This window comes from Oryctolagus cuniculus, chromosome 12 (assembly GCF_964237555.1).
Source record: "Oryctolagus cuniculus chromosome 12, mOryCun1.1, whole genome shotgun sequence".
NCBI lineage: Eukaryota > Metazoa > Chordata > Mammalia > Lagomorpha > Leporidae > Oryctolagus > Oryctolagus cuniculus.
In genome coordinates this window covers 82,219,551-82,240,180 of record NC_091443.1, presented here as the reverse complement: position 1 = coordinate 82,240,180, position 20,630 = coordinate 82,219,551, and the positions used below count along the sequence as shown (strand labels likewise).

Sequence of the window (20,630 nt, the reverse complement as noted above, 5' to 3'; positions counted from 1 at the left end):
TTTAGATGACCAACTCTGTGCAGCTGGGAGGCAGAAGCACAAAGCTAAAAGACATCTACTAAACGGTGGAATTACAGTGTAAGGCTACACCTGCGAGGGGAGGCTCAGTGAGGAATTTTATACTACGTTTTAACTTTCTGAAAATAGAACCCTCTCCTTAAAATACGTGAATCTGTTATTGAATTTCATGCATCTGACATTGATGAGGGTTTTCAGGAACATGTTATATAGAAAAAAAGGAATCCATTGTGATGTTACATTTTTAAATTTATCTTTTTCATGTAAAGGGAACAGATTTCATGTATTTTATATATACAGTTTTAAGAACATAAGGCTACTTCCCCACCCTACCCTCCCTCCCTCACTCCCATCCTCTTTCCTCCTTCCTTTCTTATTTTCCTTTTAATTTTTGCAATGACATACTCACATTTTATAATCACAATCCTCCACTAAATAAATGATTCAACAAGTAGTAAGTAGAATAACCACTATTTCCTCAGGAGTATAGATAAGGGTTATAAATAATAATCAAATGTCAAAATGTCTATTTCAATCATAAACATTACTTTTTTTTGTACTCTACACATTGGTTACCACAAATCAGGAAAAACATAGGACATTTGTCTTTTCGATACTGGCTTATTTCACTAAGCATAATGGTCTCCAATTGTATCCATTTTGTTGCAAAAGACAGGATTTTATTCTTTTTTACAGCTCAGTAGTATTCCACAGTGTATATATACCACATTTTCTTTATCCAGTCATCAGTTGATAGACATCTGGGTTGATTTTACATATTAGCTGATGTGAGTTGAGCTGCTATAAACATGGGGGTGCAGATAACTCTTTCATATGCTGATTTCATTTCCTTAGGGTAAACTCCCAGGAGTGGGATAGCTGGGTCCTATGACAGATCTATTTTCAGATTTCTGGGTATCTCCATACTGTCTTGCACAGTGGCTGCACCAGTTTACATTCCCACCAACAGTAGATTAGGGTACCTTTTTCCTCACAATCTTGCCAGCATTTGTGATTTTTTGATGTGAATCGCACGAGGACAGGGAACTCATCGTAATGCTCTTCAGAGCCCAACACAGTGCAGAGCACACGTTTGTGGTGCTGGAGGGAACAGCAGGAATTTGGAAGTCATGCTGCCAGTGTGTGGAGCACCAACATCAAGAATCTCCCTGTGGGGCTGGCGCTGTGGTATAGAGGGTTAAGCTGCAGTCTGCAGAGCTGGCATCCCATATGAGCACGAGTTCAAGTCCCAGAAGCTCCACTTGCCAATTTATCTCCCTACTGATGCACCTGGGAAAGCAGCAGAAGATGGCTCAAGTCCTTAGGTCCCTGCATTCACATGAGAGATCCAAATGAAGTCTCTGGCTCCTGGCTTCAGCCTGGCTCTGCCCTGGCTGTTGCAGCCATTTGGGGAGTAAACCAGCGGATGGAAGATCTCTCTGTCTCTCTCCAATTCTTCCTTTCAAATAAATAAAATAAATCTTGGGAAAAAATTCTCACTGTCTGTAGCAATAGTTTGAAAAATGTCATCTTAAAAACACACAGACATGCATTTTTTAAAAACATTTTATTTATTTATTTGAGAGATAGTTACAGAGAGAGAAAGAGGGAGAGACAGAGAGATCTTCCATCAGCTGGTTCACTCCCCAAATGGTCACAACAGCTGGAGCTGGGCCAATCAGAAGCCAGGAGCTTCTTCCAGGTCTCCCATTCAGGTGCAGAGGCCCAAGGACTTGGGCCATCTTCCACTGCTTTCCCAGGCCATAGCAGAGAGCTGGATTGGAAGTGAAGCAACCAGGACTTGAACAAGTGCCCACATGGGATGCCATTGCACAGGCAGAGGTTTAGCCCACTACACCACAGTGCCAGCCACACATGCATTTCTGTGTATATACAAATATGTAATTTGTTTATTTTGAAGGGACAGAGAAATATCTTCCATCTGCAATTTCACTTGCCAACAAGTACAACAGGTGCAGCTGGGCCAGGCTGAAGCCAGGAGCCTGGAACTCAATCCGGGTCTTCCATATGGGTGGCAGGGACCCAAGGACTTGAGCCATCATGTCCTGCCTCCCAGGGTGTGTAGTAGTAGGGGAGCTGGATCAAAAGTGGAGGCAGGACTCAATCTCAGGAATCCAATATAAGATGCAGGTGACTCAAGTGGTGACTTAACCCCTGGGCCAAACACCTGCTCCTAAACAGACAATTATAGGCATGGATTTAAAAATTTCTTTATAAGTACATGACATTAAGAACAAAACAGGGACTGGCACTGTGGTGTAGCGGGTAAGGCTGCTGCCTGCAGTGCCAGCATCCCATATAGGTGCTGGTTCAAGTCCTGGTTGTTCCTCTTCCAATCCAGCTCTCTGCTATGGCCTGAGAAAGCAGTAGAAGATGGCCCAAGTTCTTGGGCCCTTGCACCCACGTGGGAGACCAGAAAGAAGCTCCTGGCTTCGGATCAGCCAACTGGGGAGTGAACCAGCGGATGGAAGACCTCTCTCTCTCTCTGTGCCTCTCCTCTCTGTGTGTAACTCTGACTTTCAAACAAATAAATCTTTTTTTAAAAAAGAAAACAATGTCACATCTTTTTTTTTTTTTTATAGGCAGAGTGGACAGTGTGAGAGAGAGAGAGAGAGAAAGGTCTTCCTTTTTGCCGTTGGTTCACCCTCCAAAGGCCGCCGCAGCCAGTGTGCTGTAGCCGACGTACCGCGCTGATCTGAAGCCAGGAGCCAGGTGCTTCTCCTGGTCTCCCATGGGGTGCAGGGCCCAAGTACTTGGGCCATCCTCCACTGCACTCCTGGGCCACAGCAGAGAGCTGGCCTGGAAGAGGGGTAACCGGAACAGAATCCGGCGCCCCGACCAGACTAGAACCCGGTGTGCTGGCACTGCAGGTGGAGGATTAGCTTATTGAGCCGCAGCGCCGGCCACATCTTTTTAAATAAATGTCTTTGAACTTATATTTTCTTTTTGTTCCCTATTTATTTGAAAGGTGGATTTATAGAGAGGAAGAGAGAAACAGAGAGATTAATCCATTAATTCATTCCTTAAATGGCTGCAACAGCTGAGGCTGGACCAGACCAAAGCCAGGAGCCAGGAACTTCATCTGGGTCTCCCACATGGGTGCAGGGGCCCAAGCACTCAGGCCATCTGCTGCTGATTTCCCAGGTGCACTAGCAGGGAGCTAGATCAGAAGCAGAGCAGCTGGGACTCAAACCAGCACCCATACGGGATGCTGGTGTCGCAGGCGGCAGTGTAACCTGCTGTGCCACAGCGCAGCCCCCGCATCATTTATACGTAAAACATTTGTAGATGTATGATGATAAAGGTGAAATGACAATGACTGTCACAAAACCCAAGTATTGTTTTCCATTGAGGAAAGAATGGACCTGGCTTGCATCCTCACCAAAATAATGGGTATAAATGGAGACAGAAGACGAATGTGAGGGGCAATTGCTGCATGCCCTAAAATTGGAGTCTGACTCTCTGCAGACACTGCCCCTCCTGGCCATCTCTTCTTAAAGGGGCAGTCGGCTTAGGGTGCTACTCCTCTGACAGCATTTGTTCCACATGTGACTGGACAGACACGTGATCTGAGCAGAGTCCTGTGACCTGGATGGCATGCCTGAAAAATGGGGCTGGGTGAGTCAGATTCGCTCTGTGTGTCTTTTTCTCCTCCCTTTCTGCCTTGGAACTTGGAATCAAGAGGCCAAGAGGGAAGTTCCCAGGAGTTGTGGACAGAAGGTCATCCTGGGGCCTGAGTCAGGCTCATGACAGACTAACAACAACAAGGGCAGTTTTGCAAGCTGAAATTAAGGGGGGAGGAGCCACGGTGAGTCAGGTGGGAGAAGCATGAAGAGACCAGAAGAAAAGTGCATGCAACCCTGCAGAGATGCCTCGGTGGCAGGCAAGGCAGAAAGCCTGCACAGCTCTGCCCTCCTCTGTGTTGTTTCTCCAGGGCTCCTGAGCATCTACATCATTTTTTTTTTTTTTTGACAGGCAGAGTGGACAGTGAGAGAGAGACACAGAGAGAAAGGTCGTCCTTTGCCGTTGGTTCACCCCCTAAGTGCCCGCCACGGCTGGCATGTTGCGGCCAGCGCACTGCGCTGATCCGAAGGCAGGAGCCAAGTGCTTCTCCTGGTCTCCCATGGGGTGCAGGGCCCAAGCACTTGGGCCATCCTCCACTGCACTCCCTGGCCACAGCAGAGAGCTGGCCTGGAAGAGAGGCAACCGGGACAGAATCCTGCGCCCCCACTGGGACTAGAACCTGGTGTGCCGGCGCCACAGGCGGAGGATTAGCCTAGTGAGCCGCAGCGCCGGCCGCATCTACATCTTAGAGACCGTTTATTATTATTTTTTTCTTATGAAACCATCAATGTATTTTTCTGTTTGCGCCACAGGCGGAGGATTAGCCTAGTGAGCCGCAGCGCCGGCCGCATCTACATCTTAGAGACCGTTTATTATTATTTTTTTCTTATGAAACCATCAATGTATTTTTCTGTTTGTTACTAAAAAAGACAAAATTGGTTCAAGAGAGTGCAGGAGGAAAAAAGTCCCTGCCAGTGGAGGTTATAAATAAACAACAAAAAGATAGGAGAACTGGACAAAAAGGGCCAGCAAGGCCAGGCGCCAGGAGTGGCAAAGCCATTCGATAGTCCCCAAGGACCTCAACTCCACGCAACCCTGTACAAGAACTGATATTTATAGTGATGACCTTGAGTTCTCAGGGAAAGGCTGCTGGACATTCAGCATATTTTCACAAGGCAACAAAGCATGTAGTTTACTTCAGAAAGATTTTCCTTCAAGTTGAAAAAAAAAAGTTCGGGCCTTAGCGGGCCTTAGTTTGGGCCAGGGTCACTCAGCGATTTGTAATTTTCAGGTCTTTAAAATGAATGTGTATTGGCCAGCACCGCAGCTCACTAGGCTAATACTCCACCTGCGGCGCCAGCACCCTGGGTTCTAGACCCAGTTGGGGCGCTGGATTCTGTCCCGGTTGCCCCTCTTCCAGTCCAGCTTCTGCTGTGGCCCAGGAGTGCAGTGGAGGATGGCCCAAGTGCGTGGGCCCTGCACCCACATGGGAGACCAGGAGAAGCACCTGGCTCCTGGCTTTGGATCAGCGCAGTGCGCTGGCCGCAACATACCAGCTGTAGCGGTCACTTAGGGGGTGAACCAACGGAAAAAGGAAGACCTTTCTCTCTGTCTCTCTCTCTCTCTCTCTCTCTCTCTCTCTCACTGTCTAACTCTGCCTGTCAAAAAAATAAAAAGAAAAAGAAAAAAAAAGAATGTGTATTGATCCATGCCTGGCCTTGTTCCAGCCAAAATTTAAGATGGCTTGCAAGATTATGTAAAATCCAACAAGAAAGCAGAAATTGACAAGGAGAGTAAGAAGAAAGCAAACCAGGGTGTTGGGGCTGGCACTGTGCGGCTTAAGTCAGCATCCCGTATGAGCGCTAGTTCTACCCATGCTGCTCCACTTCCCATCCAGCTCCCTGCTAATGCACCTAGGATAGCAGCAGAGGATGGCCCAAGTGCTTGGTTTCCTGCACTTACGTAGGAGACCCCGATCGAGTTCTGGGCTCTTGGCTTTGGTCTGGCCCCGCCCTGGTCTTTGCAGCCATTTGAGGAGTAAACCAGTAGATGGAAGATGTTTCCCTCTCTCTCTCTGTGCTTCTCTCTCTCTCTCTTTTTTTTTTTTTTTTTTTTTTTTTTTTGACAGGCAGAGTGGACAGTGAGAGAGACAGACAGAGAAAAAGGTTCTCCTTTTGTCGTTGGTTCACCCTCCAATGGCCGCCACGGCCAGTGCGCTGCGGCCTGCGCACCGCGCTGATCCATTGGCAGGAGCCAGGTACTTATCCTGGTCTCCCATGGGGTGCAGGGCCCAAGTACTTGGGCCATCCTCCCCTGCACTCCCGGGCCACAGCAGAGAGCTGGCCTGGAAGAGAGGCAACCGGGACAGAATCCGGCACCCCGACCGGGACTAGAACCCGGTGTGCCGGCGCTGCAAGGCGGAGGATTAGCCTAGTGAGCCGCGGCGCCGGCCATCTGTGCTTCTCTTTCTCTCTCTAACTCAAACAAATACATTTTTTTAAAGGTTTAAAAATTAGCAGGGAGCTGGATCAGAAATGGAGCAGCCAGGACACAAGCGGGCACCCATATGGGATATTGGCATTGCAGGTAATGACTGAACCCGTTACACAGTAATGTCACCTGCAAATAAATAATTAAAAAAAAAAAAACAAAAAACTAGGGGATTGACAAGGAGTTAACTCAGGAGATTCAGTTACAAAGCTCACTTTTCTGGATACCCTCATTCCTTGAGAGACCACAGAACACGGTAACTCCTTCTTTAATCATCTTTTTTTTTTTTTTTTTTTTTTTGAAATCTAGAGAAAGGTCAGGGTTTATTTTCTGAAGGTAAAAATCAAGTTGAGGGGTAGCCATTGTGGCACAGAGGATTATGCCCCCATTTGGGATGCCTGCATCCTGTATTGGAATGTGAGTTTGAGTCCTGGCTCCTCTGCTTCTGATCCAGCTTCCTGCTAACGTGCCTGGGAGGTGGCAGGTGTTGGCTCCAGTGCTTGGGCCCCTGTCATCCATATGAGAGACCTGGATGGAGTTCCTGGCTCCAGTAAACTAGTAAGTGGAAAACTTTTCTTTCCTTCCTTCCTTCCTTCCTTCCTTTCTTTCTTTCTTTCTTTCTTTCTCTCTCTCTCTCTCTCTCTCTCTCTGCCTTTCAAGTAATGAAAATAAACATTAAAAATATTGAAATTAGAAAAAAGAAAATATTGGTTTAAACCAGATAAAATATAATAATAATAAACCTATATAAACATGCTTTTAGTAATCTAAATATATTTAATTTTATTAATTTATTTCAGTAAAATAATTATTACAGTGAAAAAAGCATTTTATGTTAATGAGAAGTAGTCTCATATTACATTAGCCAATGGTCAAAGATCTTTTCAATACACTTTTTGCAAATCAATATTAATGTTGAAAGAGAAAAACAAAGAATGTGTAAGTTTGGTTAAACCCTCTATGCAAATATAATTTCATGTCCCATAAAAAAGCACCAATTTTTCTAGAGTCCTGGTTTTTAGATGCTCTAGAAACACTGAGTATTTTCTATTCATATGGGGCCTACATTTAGGGAAAGTTTCTTCTGATGGGCATTTCTACTACAGAATCCCTGCTTAAAGGCAACAGTTTGGTGGGGAGGGGCATTGTTGTGCAGAGGGTTAAGCTGCCATTTGTAATGCCATTATCCCATATTGCAGTGCCAGTTCAAATCCTGGCTGCTCTGCTTCCTGTTCAGCTTCCTGCCAGTGAGCCCAGGAAAGCAGCCAATGGTGGCCCAAGTACTTGGGTGCCTGACACACATGTGGGAGACCCAGATGGAGTTCCAGCTTCCGGTTTGACCTGGTCCAGCCCCAGCCACTGAGGCCTTTTGAGGAGTGAGCCAGTAGGTGGAAGATTGATCTCTCTCTCTCTCTCTCTCTTTCTCTTTCTGTCTCTCCCTCTCTCTGTTACTCTGCCTTAATCTTTTTTTTTTTTTTTTTTTTTTTTTTGACAGGCAGAGTGGACAGTGAGAGAGAGAGACAGAGAGAAAGGTCTTCCTTTTGCCGTTGGTTCATCCTCCAATGGCCGCCGCGGCCGGCGCGCTGCGGCCGGCGCACCACGCTGATCCGATGGCAGGAGCCAGGAGCCAGGTGCTTTTCCTGGTCTCCCATGGGGTGCAGGGCCCAAGCACCTGGGCCATCCTCCACTGCACTCCCTGGCCACAGCAGAGAGCTGGCCTGGAAGAGGGGCAACCGGGACAGAATCCGGCGCCCCGAGCCGGCGCCGTGGCTCAATAGGCTAATCCTCCACCTTGCGGCGCCGGCACACCGGGTTCTAGTCCCGGTTGGGGCGCCGGATTCTGTCCCGGTTGCCCCTCTTCCAGGCCAGCCCTCTGCTGTGGCCAGGGAGTGCAGTGGAGGATGGCCCAGGTGCTTGGGCCCTGCACCCCATGGGAGACCAGGAAAAGCACCTGGCTCCTGGCTCCTGCCAGGATCAGCGCGGTGCGCCGGCTGCAGCGGCGGCCATTGGAGGGTGAACCAACGGCAAAGGAAGACCTTTCTCTCTCTGTCTCTCTCTCACTGTCCACTCTGCCTGTCAAAAAAAAAAAAAAAAAAAAAAAAAAAAAAGAATCCGGCGCCCCGACCGGGACTAGAACCCGGTGTGCCGGCGCCGCTAGGCGGAGGATTAGCCTAGTGAGCCGCGGCGCCGGCCTGCCTTAATCTTAAAAGGGAAAAAGTTTGGGTCTCAAAGTCAGACAAATATATGGATTTGAGGTAGAGTTGCTCTGTGATATTTTTTTATTTATAAACAAATAAAATTATTTATCTGCTCGTTTGCATTTTATTTGAGAGACAGAGAGTCAGACAGAGAAAGATCTTCTATCCACTGCTCACTCCTCAAATGGTCTCAAGAACCAGGGATAGGCTATGCTCATGTCAGGAACCTGGAAGTCCATCCTGGTCCCACAAGTAAGTGGCTGGATCCAAGCATCTGAGTTATTAACCACTGTCTTCCACGGTGCACATTAACAGGAAGCTGGATCTGTGGTGGAGAAATGGGCACTTGAACCAGGAATTCTAATCCGTGATGCTGATGTCCCAAGAATGCCAAGCAGTGTCTTAACCACAGGGCCACTTGCCCAGGGCAGGTTACCTGATACTTTCCCAACTTAAGCTTCCAATCTGTGCATGGAACAGGTTGTGTGGAAGACTGACTACTCCACATTAAGTACTTAGCTCAATAGCTGATGCCAAGTGAACTCTAATAAATGACGCTTGTTATGGTAGTGACAGTGACTCAAACAGACATTTCACATCAGTGACACAAGTCTCTCTTTCAGCAGTGCCTTGTTGAAGGTTTCTGGCCTCATTTTCCCACTAATTTTTTTTTCTTTACCTTTATTGTGGTGAATGTATTCTGAATGTTCTTTTATGGTATTGATGTGGAAACTGGTTTCATTGCCAGTATTATTTTCTTGGTGATTGTTTTCCAAAATGTATAAGCCAGTGATTTTTTTCATATAGATTTATGTGGGAAATTGTACTTTGTAGCCACCTTGATTTTTTTCTTGTGTTCTTTGTTCGGCTTCAGATAGAATGCAATTAATCATGCGAAAATATGTTCAGAGTCTCATCTGACTAGCTCCAGCTCCATCATGTGTCTAGAATGAGTTTTACAGTTTCAAAAAGTTGCTTCCGCTTCATTGCTGCTATGACCTTGGTTGGAAGAAATATATCTGCTATTCTTCTTTTCAAGATTATTTTATTTATTTTTTTTGAAAGGCAGAGTTACACGGAGAGAGAGAAAGACAGAGACAGAGAGAGAACTTCCATTTGCTGATTCACTTCCCAAATGTCCACAAAAGCCAGGACCAGGCCAGCCCAAAACCCTAAGCCTGGAACTCCATCCGGGTCTTCCATGTGGATGACAGGGGCCCACACACTTGGGCCTTCATTCACTGCCTCCCAGGTTGAATTAGCTAGAAGCTAGATCGAAAGTGAAGCAGCAAGGATTCAAACCAAGCACTCCAATATGGGATGCAGATGTCCCAAGTGGCAACCTATGTGGCTGTGCCACAATGCCCATACCTGATAATATATTTCTGAGTCTTACCCAAAATAGGTGCAAATCATGAAGATTCTTCGTAAAAGGTGAAGATTTTTAAAAATGCAATTTAACCAAATGTCTCAGGTTATCCTATAAATGATCATTTAAATTCGGCCTTCTAGGGAATGAAGGAGGGCTACAGTTCCCAAATTCACTGGGACAGAGGCGTAAACCAGGACTCTCCCGGGTGCACCAGGACTTACAGTCCCTGCCACCCAAACTGACAACACACCTAGGGTGGGGATGGTGTGGGCAGGCCTTGGAGAAACGCTACATGAAATTATAGGCTATGTCACAAGGTCACACAGTACATTCCGTGCTCAGACTGTGAACCTATACGTTCTGTCTTAAGAATCCAAGCTGTCTGTTCCCTTAAAGCATCAAGTTCGGTCCCAATGTAGACCCCTCAAGAAAAAACAAGGATAGAGACAAAGACTCAAAGAAGTATAACCAAGAGCTATAGCTCTGACCGTTTTGGGAGTTGCAGCATCTTTGAGCATTTGATAAAAGCCCTTGATTGTCTCTGGGGGAAAAAGGCGCAGACACAACAGCCGCCATGGCTTGGAAAGCAATTGAGGGGACCATGACCCACCTGACTTCCCAGGGGCTCCTGGTCTGAACCCTTGGCCCAGACCACGTGGTATGGGTGAAGGAACAAAGAATTCCACATGTGTTGGCCACCTTTATACACATTTCACTTTATGTGCACATGTATCTATTTTAGAGATAAGGAAGCTAAAGCTCAGAGAAATGAAGACCCCACAGTCGGTTAAGAGCAGAGCCAGATTGCGGTGGGCATTTGGCACACCGGTTAGGACACCACTGGGGATACCCACATCCCATATCAGAGTAGCTGGGCTGGAGTCCCAGTCCTACTTTCAATGCCAGCTTCCTGCTAATGTGTGCCCTAGGAGGCAGCTGGTGATGGCTCCAGTGGTTGGATCTCACCACCCAGGAGACAGACTTGGATTGTGTTCTCTGCTTTGACTGCAGACAGGCCCAGCCTTGGCTGCTACAGGGATCTGGAGAGTGAAACAGCAGATGGCAGCTTGCTGTCTGTCTCTCTGCCTTAAAAAAAAAAAGAAGAAAGAGAAAGAGAGGGAGAGAGAGAGAGAGAAAGGAAGGAAGGAAGGAAGGAAGGAAGAGAGAGAGAGAGAGAGAGAGAATGAAAGAAAGAAAGAAAGAAAGAAAGAAAGAAAGAAAGGCCAAACTTCTAATTCAGGTTTATATGCCACTAAATCTCTTAATGTAAGCTCTGCTTAGACACACACAAGCCCTGCCTGCTTGGGGCCAGCACAGCAGGTTGATGCCTGCTTCCCATATGAGCATCAGTTCAAGTCCCAGCTGCTCCACTTCTGATCCAGCTCCCTGCTAATGCACCTGTGGAAGCAGGGGAAATGGCCCAAGTGCTTGGGCCCCTGTCACCCATGTGGGAGACCCAGATGAGTTCCAGGCTCTTGGCTTCTCGGCCTGCCTCAACTCTGACCATTGCAGCCATCTGGGAGTGAACAAGCAGACAGAAGATCTCTGTCTCTCTCTGTCTTCTACTCTCTATGCAACTTTGCCTTTCAAATAAATACATATAAATCTTCGTTAAAAAAAAAAAATTCCTGCCTAACCAGAGTTGGGGAGTAGCACTTGAAGTTGAAAAGAGATTATTGGGGGCAAATAAACCATTTTTTTTTTGACAGGCAGAGTGGACAGTGAGAGAGAGAGACAGAGAGAAAGGTCTTCCTTTTCCATTGGTTCACCCCCCAAATGGCCGCTACGGCTGGCGCACCGTGCTGATCCGAAGCCGGGAGCCAGGTGCTTCTCCTGGTCTCCCATGGGGTGCAGGGCCCAAGCACTTGGGCCATCCTCCACTGCACTCCCTGGCCACAGCAGAGAGCTGGACAGGAAGAGGGGCAACTGGGACAGAATCCGGCGCCCCAACCGGACTAGAACCCGGTGTGCTGGCGCTGCAGGCAGAGGATTAGCCTATTGAGCCACGGTGCTGGCCAAATAAACCATTTTAAAAAATAGTTTTAAAAAAACTCAAATGATGATACAATTGATAAATAGTGTCAAGGTAGTTTTTGGCAAATGCAAGGGTGATTGATTAGGGCTAGTGCTGTGCAGAGTATGCTAAGCCTCTGTCTGTGGTGCTGCATCACTTATGGGTGCTGATTCCTGTCCTGGCTGCTCCACTTCCTATTCAGCTCTCTGCTATGGCCTGGGAAAGCAGAAGGTGGCCCAACTGCTTGGGTCCCTGTACCCGCATGGGAATCCTGGAAGGAGCTACTCGCTCCTGGCTTCCGATCGGCCCAGCTCTGACCATTACGGCCATTTGAGGAGTGAACCAGTGGATGGAAGACCTTTCTGTCTCTCCCTCTCTCTATCCATAACTCTGCCTCTCAAATAAATAAATAAAATCTTTAAAAAAAGAAGTTAATCATTGGGTTATTAAACAGATTTTCAGTGTTTCATTACATCTTTGGATTAAATTTGAGCAAAGCAACAATGTCTTTGCCTGTATATCTTGAAGCCTTTGTCAATCCAACTGTTAATCATGGTTGACCTTGTCTGGCAGATGTGTTAGGCATTGTGTCATTTTCAACACAAGTAAAATTTCTTGTGTACTACCAGTAAGCCACTTACTACTAGTAAACTCAAATTTCTCTTTTGGCAACCAACATTTCTCTTTTGATAATGTAAAATAGATTCTAAAACACTGATAGTGTTAAATTTTTAAAATTATTTATTTATATTTACTTGAAAGGCAGAATGAAAGCAGAGAAACAGAGAGAAAGATCTCCCATCTTCTGTTTTACTTCTGAAATCCCTGAGTTAGACCAAAGCCAGAAGCCCAGAATTCTATCTGGGTTTCCTGCCACAGAGGCAGGAGCGGAGCCAGGAGCTTCTTTTGGGTCTCCCACATGTGGATGCAAGGGCCAAGCACTTGGGCCATCTTCCACTGCCTTCCTGGGTGCATTAGCAAGGAGATTGATGGGAAGTGGAGCAGCCTGGACTCCACCGGGTGCCCCTATGGGATGCTGGCCCTGCAGGCCGAGGCTTAGCCTTCTATACCGCAGCCCCGACCCCACACCCACTGCCAATTACTCCCATCTTCCCTCCTGCAAGTTCCTGGAAAACCACTAATCTACTTTTTGTCTACACATACTGCCCTATTCTCCACTGCACACGAACGTAATTACACGGCAGGCGGTGCTTTGCGCCTGGCTCCTTTCCCTCCAATGTTAGCAGGGTTTGTCCGTTGCTGCGCTTCACCCTGCTGAAGGCTGAGTGACATTTTGCTGCACGGGCTGCCCTGCCCTGCCCTCCCAACTTTCTAGGCATGATGATGTTTAACACCCTGCCAAGTCTGCCATCCTGTCGTCAGGCCGAGGACTACAAGGGATTAAATAAACCATCGTTAAGTCATCATTTGCTCCCTCGTTTTTCTATGCCCTGGAGTTTTCAAATCTTATCTTCCACAGATTTCAGGGCAGCCTGGTGGTGATCCACCGGGTCTCCCTCCTCAGCCCCCCAGGTAGTGAACTCTCCCTCCCTACCATTATTTCAGGGGTTCTGCTCTGTCCCCACCCCCACCTTCTCCTGGCCCACCTGGTTTCCTGTAACCTGACACTCCGGAATAACGCACTCGGGCAGCCCTGATTGCTTTGAGCAGATACGCATTCCTGGAGGTTGGGTACGGTTTCTTCCCACCTATCTCCTCCTGGTCCCTCTGCTAGGTGCGTGGGCAACTTCTCCCCCCAAAACGCCTTCCTTTGTGTTCCGAGGAATTTCAGGTACAAGGCGGGGTGAGGGCGGGGGTGATTATTTTTGACTTTCCTCACAACCCAGACGTAGGAAAGAAAAAGGATTTCCTTTGGGCTGCTGCCATGAGTCTGATCCTCTATGTTGATAAAATATTTCCTTCTTGAAAAAAAAAAAGTCCAGGACAATCACGCCACTTCAGCTCGGACGCTAACTGTAACTTTCAAAAAAAGACAATTTTTTTTAAACAAGAAAGAAACTTAAAAAGGAATAGGAGGGGTTTGCTTCTTTTTCACAGAGGGTTTCCTTTCCAACAGTCCCGGTCTTGCCACCAGGAGCGAGCCGGGTCCGCAGCGTTCCTGGGAGGCTGGCGCGGCCGGCGGACTACAGGATCCAGAGGGCCTTGGAAACCGCAGCAGCCGCACGCTCGTTGGCTACCGCCGGTTCCCTGAGGAGTGACGCGGCCAAAACAAAGCCTGATTGGCCGGGTCTGGGCTGAATTCTCCATTTATGGACAGATCGCCCGGCCCGAGCCGAGCCTCAGCCTGAGGAGTACGGATTAAGTGCTGGAAGAAAGAGGAGCGAGGCCGGGGAGCTGGGCAGCCGCGCCGAGCGCAACCGACTCCGTCAGGCGAGCGGCAGCCGCCGGGTCCCAGGGGACCCCAGCCCTCTCCGCAGTATGCGCCCCGCCTGCTAGGGCGCCCCCGTCTCGCCCTCACCTAGCGCCGCCGATCCCGCCTGGATGCAGTCCCCGCTAGGTTCCCATTGGCTCCTGTGAGTGCTTGGGTGTCGGGAGCCTGGTTTTGGCGACGGGAACCAACTTTTGAAGTTCGCCCAGGAGCCTGCGTTCCAGCCTCAAGCTCCCGGGCACCCGAACCGGCGGAGGCGCGACCGCGACGCGAGTCACCATGGTGAGTTGACCGCGCTGCGTCCCCGGGGCGCCCGGCTCTGGCACGGGGCAGAAAGCCCCGGAGCGCGGCACCCACCTTGGGCGCGCTGCCCGGGCCCCGGGCGGAGAAGGTGGACGCGGGAGCCGGCACGTCGCGGACTCTGTCTGTCTGCTGCTGCTTTCCGAAACCCGGGAGTGAAAGCGAGGGGCCAAGGAAAACTTTTCCTTCAAGTCGCTTTCTGCGTCGCGCAACTTTTCTGTGGCCGGCTTTGCTATGGCTGCCAGCCGTCGGCAGCCCGAGCGTGGGCACATCTGGTTGCAGAGGCACGGATCCCCTCCTGCCTGCCGGGAAGGTGGGGTCCTGGCCGGCCGCCGCCAAGTTCGCGTCCCCCTCCCGGCGGCGGGCACCGTCGCGGGCTGCCTCCCCGGCGGGGGCGGCCCGGCTGCGCCCGCAGCTGTCCCGCCTGGCACCGGCCCGGCGGCGGGGGCGGCCCCGGCCGGCCCGGGCGAGGGAGCGGCGCGGCCGCACAAAGGCGGGCGGGGGCGCCAGGTAGCGCGATCACCTGGCGGTGGCCAGGCTGCTGAGAGAGAAAGTGACCCGGGCGCAGCCAGGAGCCACGCGGGCCTTGGGATCCGTGGGGGGCGCGGGCGGCCGAGTAAGCACGTCGGGTAGTGGGGGGACCCCACCCCGTCCCAAGTGCGAGGTGGCCGGGAACGTCCGGGGGTGTGGTGAGCGGCTCGCACCGGGAGGAGCCCTCTCGAGTCCGGAACGGGATTATTCTGTCCTCCTTGGCGTTCGGGCGTCTGTGGCATTGGCTGCTGCTTTCGCCGCCTCGCCGGTGACTTTTTCTAAGCTTTGCCCTCCCTTGCCGCCGGGTAACTCTCGCCACCTCCCCCGGGTGTTGGTGCGTTGGGTGTTGGTGTGGTGCACTTTTCTGTCCGAGGCACAAAAAGCAAGGTCTCTGGGGGAGATGGGCAATCCACCAGAAATAAAAGTGCCGCTTCCAGGCGGTCCCGCACTTGCTTCGTTCCTGACATTTCTGACGATCCGGAGTAGGTGGGTGAACTGGTCCTCTTCTGCTCTGCTGTTGTTTGATGCCCGTGAACGTGAGTTTGCTAAGTCAGAGCAGAGCGCTCGTTTTAAAAATCTGAATCCTGAGGGATCCACGCAGCTCACCAGGGCAACGCTTGACCCTGCTGGTGCAAAAGGATGATTAAAAGCCAAAAGAGAAACCTTTAAAAGGCACCCTTGACCAACACTTTTTCTTTGTACCTAGTCCAAAATTGGGTCATCTTGGCCCCAATCTAAGAGAGAGAGTTGATCTGTGAGTGCATTTCCTTTTGCAGTTTCGAGACTTCACAAGCCCGTCTGCTGCACATTATTAGGGTGCCCCTAAAGAAAACCATTTAAGGGTGCTTGGGTCTGGGTGGAGCTACCTAGTCGTGGGGCATCAGGCCCCTCGAGTTTAAGCAGGCTGATAGCCCTGCAACTTTAGAATCGCTGTAATTATTTTCCATGGTTCAATATTTCTAAAAAAAAAAAAAAAGAGAGAGAGAAAAATCAATGTGCTTATGTCATGAGCTTCAAGGATCTTACTGAATTTAACTCCCTAAGTGGTGCCTTGAGAAAATTAACTTTCCCTCCAGAAGCTCATTTTTTATTTTTCTGGCTTATGGGTTGCAGGGGAACCTCAGAAACTCCATTCTGGGTTTGGCTCCGCTTCTAGCGCAGTAGATGGTTGGTCAGGTGGATGCTGAGGAGGCGTGTGCGAAGGTAGAGAGAGGACAGGGTGTGATCACCTGTCGCTGGGCCGCCTGCCCTCAGCAGAAATGGGTGTGTTGTGGGCTGCCAAGGGACTGGACTATCTGTGCATCAGATACGGTGGCTGAGGCCACAACTCCCTGACAGAAAAGTTGAACCAGCTGGGCGGTCCTGAAATGGGAGAGTTTCCACTGATAGGGCTACTGGATCCAGAGTGATTTGCCCAAAAGTGAATGAATCATTTCTTCCCTGGCTTGAAACAGTGGAGTCTGTTTGTTAGATGTGTGACACTGCCTTAGAACAGGGCAGCAGCGTTTAAAATAACTGAGACCCCAGTTATAATAGTTAATGTTCGTGACAGAATCTGTCAGGCCCAATGAGGCTTCCTTCTACCTCTGTCTGGGCCTGCCCAGTGGCATCCCTGTTCCTGCTTGGAACAGGAAGGGAAGGGACATTATTGTCAGGGGGTGTGGCTGAGAATTAGCACCAAAGGCCCTTGGCAGAGCGGCAGGAAGAGCACCTGTTGTGTGTGTGTGCGCGCACGCGCGTGTGCACGCATGCCTGCAGCAGGAGGGCGTCTTTTGGAAAGCCTAGTAACACATTAGCAAGGCTCTTCACCTGTGCCCAAGGCCTTCCCAAGGCTTTTTCAGTTGTGACTCACAGGAAGGCTGTCATTTTCTGACTCACGAACACCAAACACAGCTCGTAGTTCACCTCATACCTTCCTCCTGAAAGCTGAACTTTGGGACACTTGTCCATCTTGGGAAAACAACCATACCACCAGGCAGAAGTTAGTTGCATCATTTCTTTAGGAGATGAAGAAGTAAAATACAATTCTTTTTCTGTATATCTTCAGAATTTAGTGAATATTGTTTAGCAGTGTACAAAGATCTCCTGTGACATTCATGAATAGTAATTTGAGGTTTCTTTTGTAGAATCTGGCTTTATCAGAATCTGCAAAGAAGTTCTGCTTTTGTGACCATGCCAGTTTGGACTGTCTGATGGACTGAAACCCATGCCAGTAGCTCTGCTATATACCGTGGGTCCAGAAATTATGATTCATACGTGAATTAAATATGCAAACATACTTGAATAGGGGCAGGTATAGTGGTGCAGTGGGTTAAACCCCGACTTGGGATGCCCTCATTCCACATTTGAGTTTCAGTTCAGGTCCCAGCTCCTCCACTTCTGATCCAGCTTCCTGCTAACACCTGTAAAAGCAGCAGATGATGCCACCCATGTGGGAGACCTGGATGGAGTTCCTGGCTCCTGGCTTTGGCCTGGCCCAGCCCTGGCTGTTGCAGCCATTTTGGGTCATGAACCATGGATGGAAGACCTCTCTCTGTCTCTCAAATAAATAAATCTTAAAGAAATAAGAAATATTTGAATAAATCTGAATTGGCCATTACTTCAGAAAATGCACAAGATATGTTTCCTTTTCCTTACTTGAGTGAATTGCAAATGTTGCACATAAATATACACAGGAATAGACTTAAGAACTTAGAAATCTGATGGAGAGCTGACTGTTAAGTAGGTAAGTTCCTTTGCTAAAGGCATGGCATATATTTAGAAGGTCTGGAATTATTTCCAGTTTGCTTTCGGGGAAGGTAGTCTTGTTCCTTCCCAATGACTAGTTTATTAGATTGCAAGAAGCTTCCTGGCCAAAACAACATCATGCAACCCAACAGAACTGGAAAGGAATGGAAAAAGCACAGAAATTCTGGAGGCAGGGGATTAGTGAAAGATCAGCAGTCCCGGATGTAAGAATCAGGGCAGGTGTGGGTGGGCCCTGCTAGTGGGCAGTACTTGGGTCAGTCCAGGGCTGCCTTCTTTTTGGGGAGAAGCCCAGTAGGAGCAGATGGAAAGGGATGTGGGAAGCAGATAGTTACAGAAGCCAAAAGCCACCTCCTGCACTGTTTGCTGGGAGCTATGGCTTCACCAGCGGTGACTGGAATGCCTGTGGAGGCCAGAGTATGGTTTGATGGGGCCGAGTGAATAAGGCACACATGCTCTGTGTGAAGAGGCGCCACGCCTCACACCGAGGCCATGGTCACATCCACCATATTACCAAAGTATCTTATTTTTCAGTAGAAACTGGATATACAGATTTTCATGCCAGATCTCACATTATTTTAGAAGTGTTCTGATCATCCCTGAGGGGCCACACACACACAGACACACACACACACCCCTCTGTAGGCCCACCGTGTGCAGCTGTTATTGTGAATCTTACTGTGGCGCCCTCGCCGCCACAGAGCTTCCTCCCATTCACTCAGCCGCAGGACTCCCTCCATTTCAGCCACATCCCCAGGAATGAAGTTAGATGGTTGCTGACACATCCACACCTTCCCACGGTGTCTTCCCAGAGAGAGGTCGTTGCCTGGTGATTTTGGCCCACGGGTTCTCTAAAGTATTGAACTAGGGAACATCTGCATGTAGCCACTACTCTTTGCAGCTATGTGAATACCACTGGAGATGGCGCCATGAGCGGTGAGGCTGCAGACTGAACTCGGTCTTAGCCTCAGTCCCCTCCTCCAGGGAGAAAATGCCCTGGCTCCGAGTGTTGCACCATGGACTATTGCACGGCACTCCCTTCACAGTTGCATCTCATGAATGCGAGGTCTGTTTGAGGAGTTATCCCTTAGGGCTAGACAGTGAGCAGCATCGAGCACTGTTATGACTTGGAATATGACTGTTTGCTCCTGTCCTGGGCTCCTGTGAGCCTCAGTGAAAGAAAGCACATGTAGTACTTTGCATATCTTGATAAGAACTTATGAAAGCTCTTTTCATCAGCTTTGAAAGCAGAAATATTTGAAACCTGAGTACACGTGCAAGATATTAGGAGCTTCGTGGTGGGCTATTATAGGAATTATGTACACTCAGGCTTTTCCAAGTTTGAATCATCTACTGTTGTTTTTTTTTTTTTAACAAAGATGCAACAATGTGTGCTTTTACCATTATGTGATTAAAAATAAGTTTCTGACTGGATTTTTAATATTTATGTTTTTTATTACCTTGCTTGGACTTGATATTTATAGAGAAAATAAGGGGCTAAAAGTTAAATGCCAAAGGAATTAAAAATAAACATCTCAGCCTTGTAAGCACATTCTGTAATAGTGGTAAACAAATATGTTTTGAATCTCAACTTCAGAGTTTATGTTGGCAGAGATAAAGGGTTTTGGGCATCCTAGCAAAATATTTTTTTACATATCTTTTTGACAGCCACGCTTGAGAGAAGCAGAACTGTAAGAGTTGTCCCTAAGATAATAATATTGACTTTCACAAGCCATAAAGCTTACACTGTACGTGGGATCAGACTTGGTTTTTCCTTGAGTTGCTATCATCAGAACAATGTCATTACCCTTGTTCAGTGCACTTAGGAATAATTGTTTATGAGCTCCTTTATGGCCTAAAGCACTAGTGCCCAGCCTGGTCACTCATCAAACTCACCAGACTTTGTACCAGGTTCCTTTCAGTTGTTTCTGGAAGTTACACTGCCTCAAAAGGGCAAAAATTAGCCTCACTGAAGATATACAACCCTATGTCCAGCAAGTTGTGCCCTGATGCGGTCCAAACCCTCCTGGCTGTCCAGAGCTGCGATGTGTTTGCTTAAAATTCATTCATGCACCTTTATAATCATATGCTGCATTGTAGAATACCAACAGAAAACTTCACAATTCTATCCTATGCCCTTGTTTTTGACTCAATAGAGAAGTCTAAAGAGGTTAAATAATCACCCAGGTCTTGTGGCTATCGGATGGCAGAGTTCACATTTTCTGATCTCCGTCTAATAAGGCTCTTCCCACTAAATGGTGATGGATTAGAGCCTGCTTCCTCAAGTGTCTAGACACGACCCAGTAGTTTTCCTCCTGGGACCCTTCATAATCCTGCTAGGATATGGGAGACTATTATTTATTTTTGATTCATGGCTGTGAAAAACAAATTTAGAAGAAGTTACCTGTAGGGCCATTATACTCTAGCATGATAGTTATTTTTGTCTTTGGGTTTCCTTCCAATGTATGCAAACCCACTTTGTTTTTATATAGTTGTAAATTGAGCAAATATATCATCCAGGCTGTGTATTTTCCACTTGTTCCAGAACTCCTTCCCCTTAATAAGCATATGTATAATATTCTGATGGAGGTATTATAATCCAATATAGTTGGGTACCCAAGTCATAACTATACAAAAACCTTCTCCACAAAGGTGTTCAACCTCATATGCATGGAATTGGAGCAGCTGGGTAGGCTTAGGATACACAGTCCACACTCCTAGGTCCAGGCCCAAAGCTGTCTACTAGGGCTGGGTGCCCACATGTCCCAGATACTGCCAGGGTCTCAAGGATGTTCCAGAGAGGGCCTTCGGTGCTCTCCGCCATCTGAGCTGAGAGGTGCTCCCTCCAGACTGTCACAGCCCTTACACAATGCAGGTGGGCACTGTTGGGGTCCCTGAGGTGCTGCAGAGCTGGTGAGGGCACAGGAGAGAAGCCACGGCCCTGAGCTGGCGCCCTCACTGGCCCCGCAGGCCTTGAAGGATGCTCGT

General features: G+C 48.4%; 1 protein-coding gene across 1 annotated transcript in view; it reads left to right on the top strand.

Moving 5' to 3' along the window:
- Window positions 1-13,604: 13,604 nt before the first annotated feature.
- The window catches only part of MYO1E (myosin IE), a 226,062-nt gene continuing 219,036 nt past the window's right edge, over window positions 13,605-20,630 (top strand). The window contains exon 1 of the mRNA XM_008268949.4: window positions 13,605-14,348. Coding sequence (XP_008267171.2) covers window positions 14,346-14,348 — 3 coding nt within the window. The 5' untranslated portion in view covers window positions 13,605-14,345. The remainder of the gene's footprint in view (window positions 14,349-20,630) is intronic.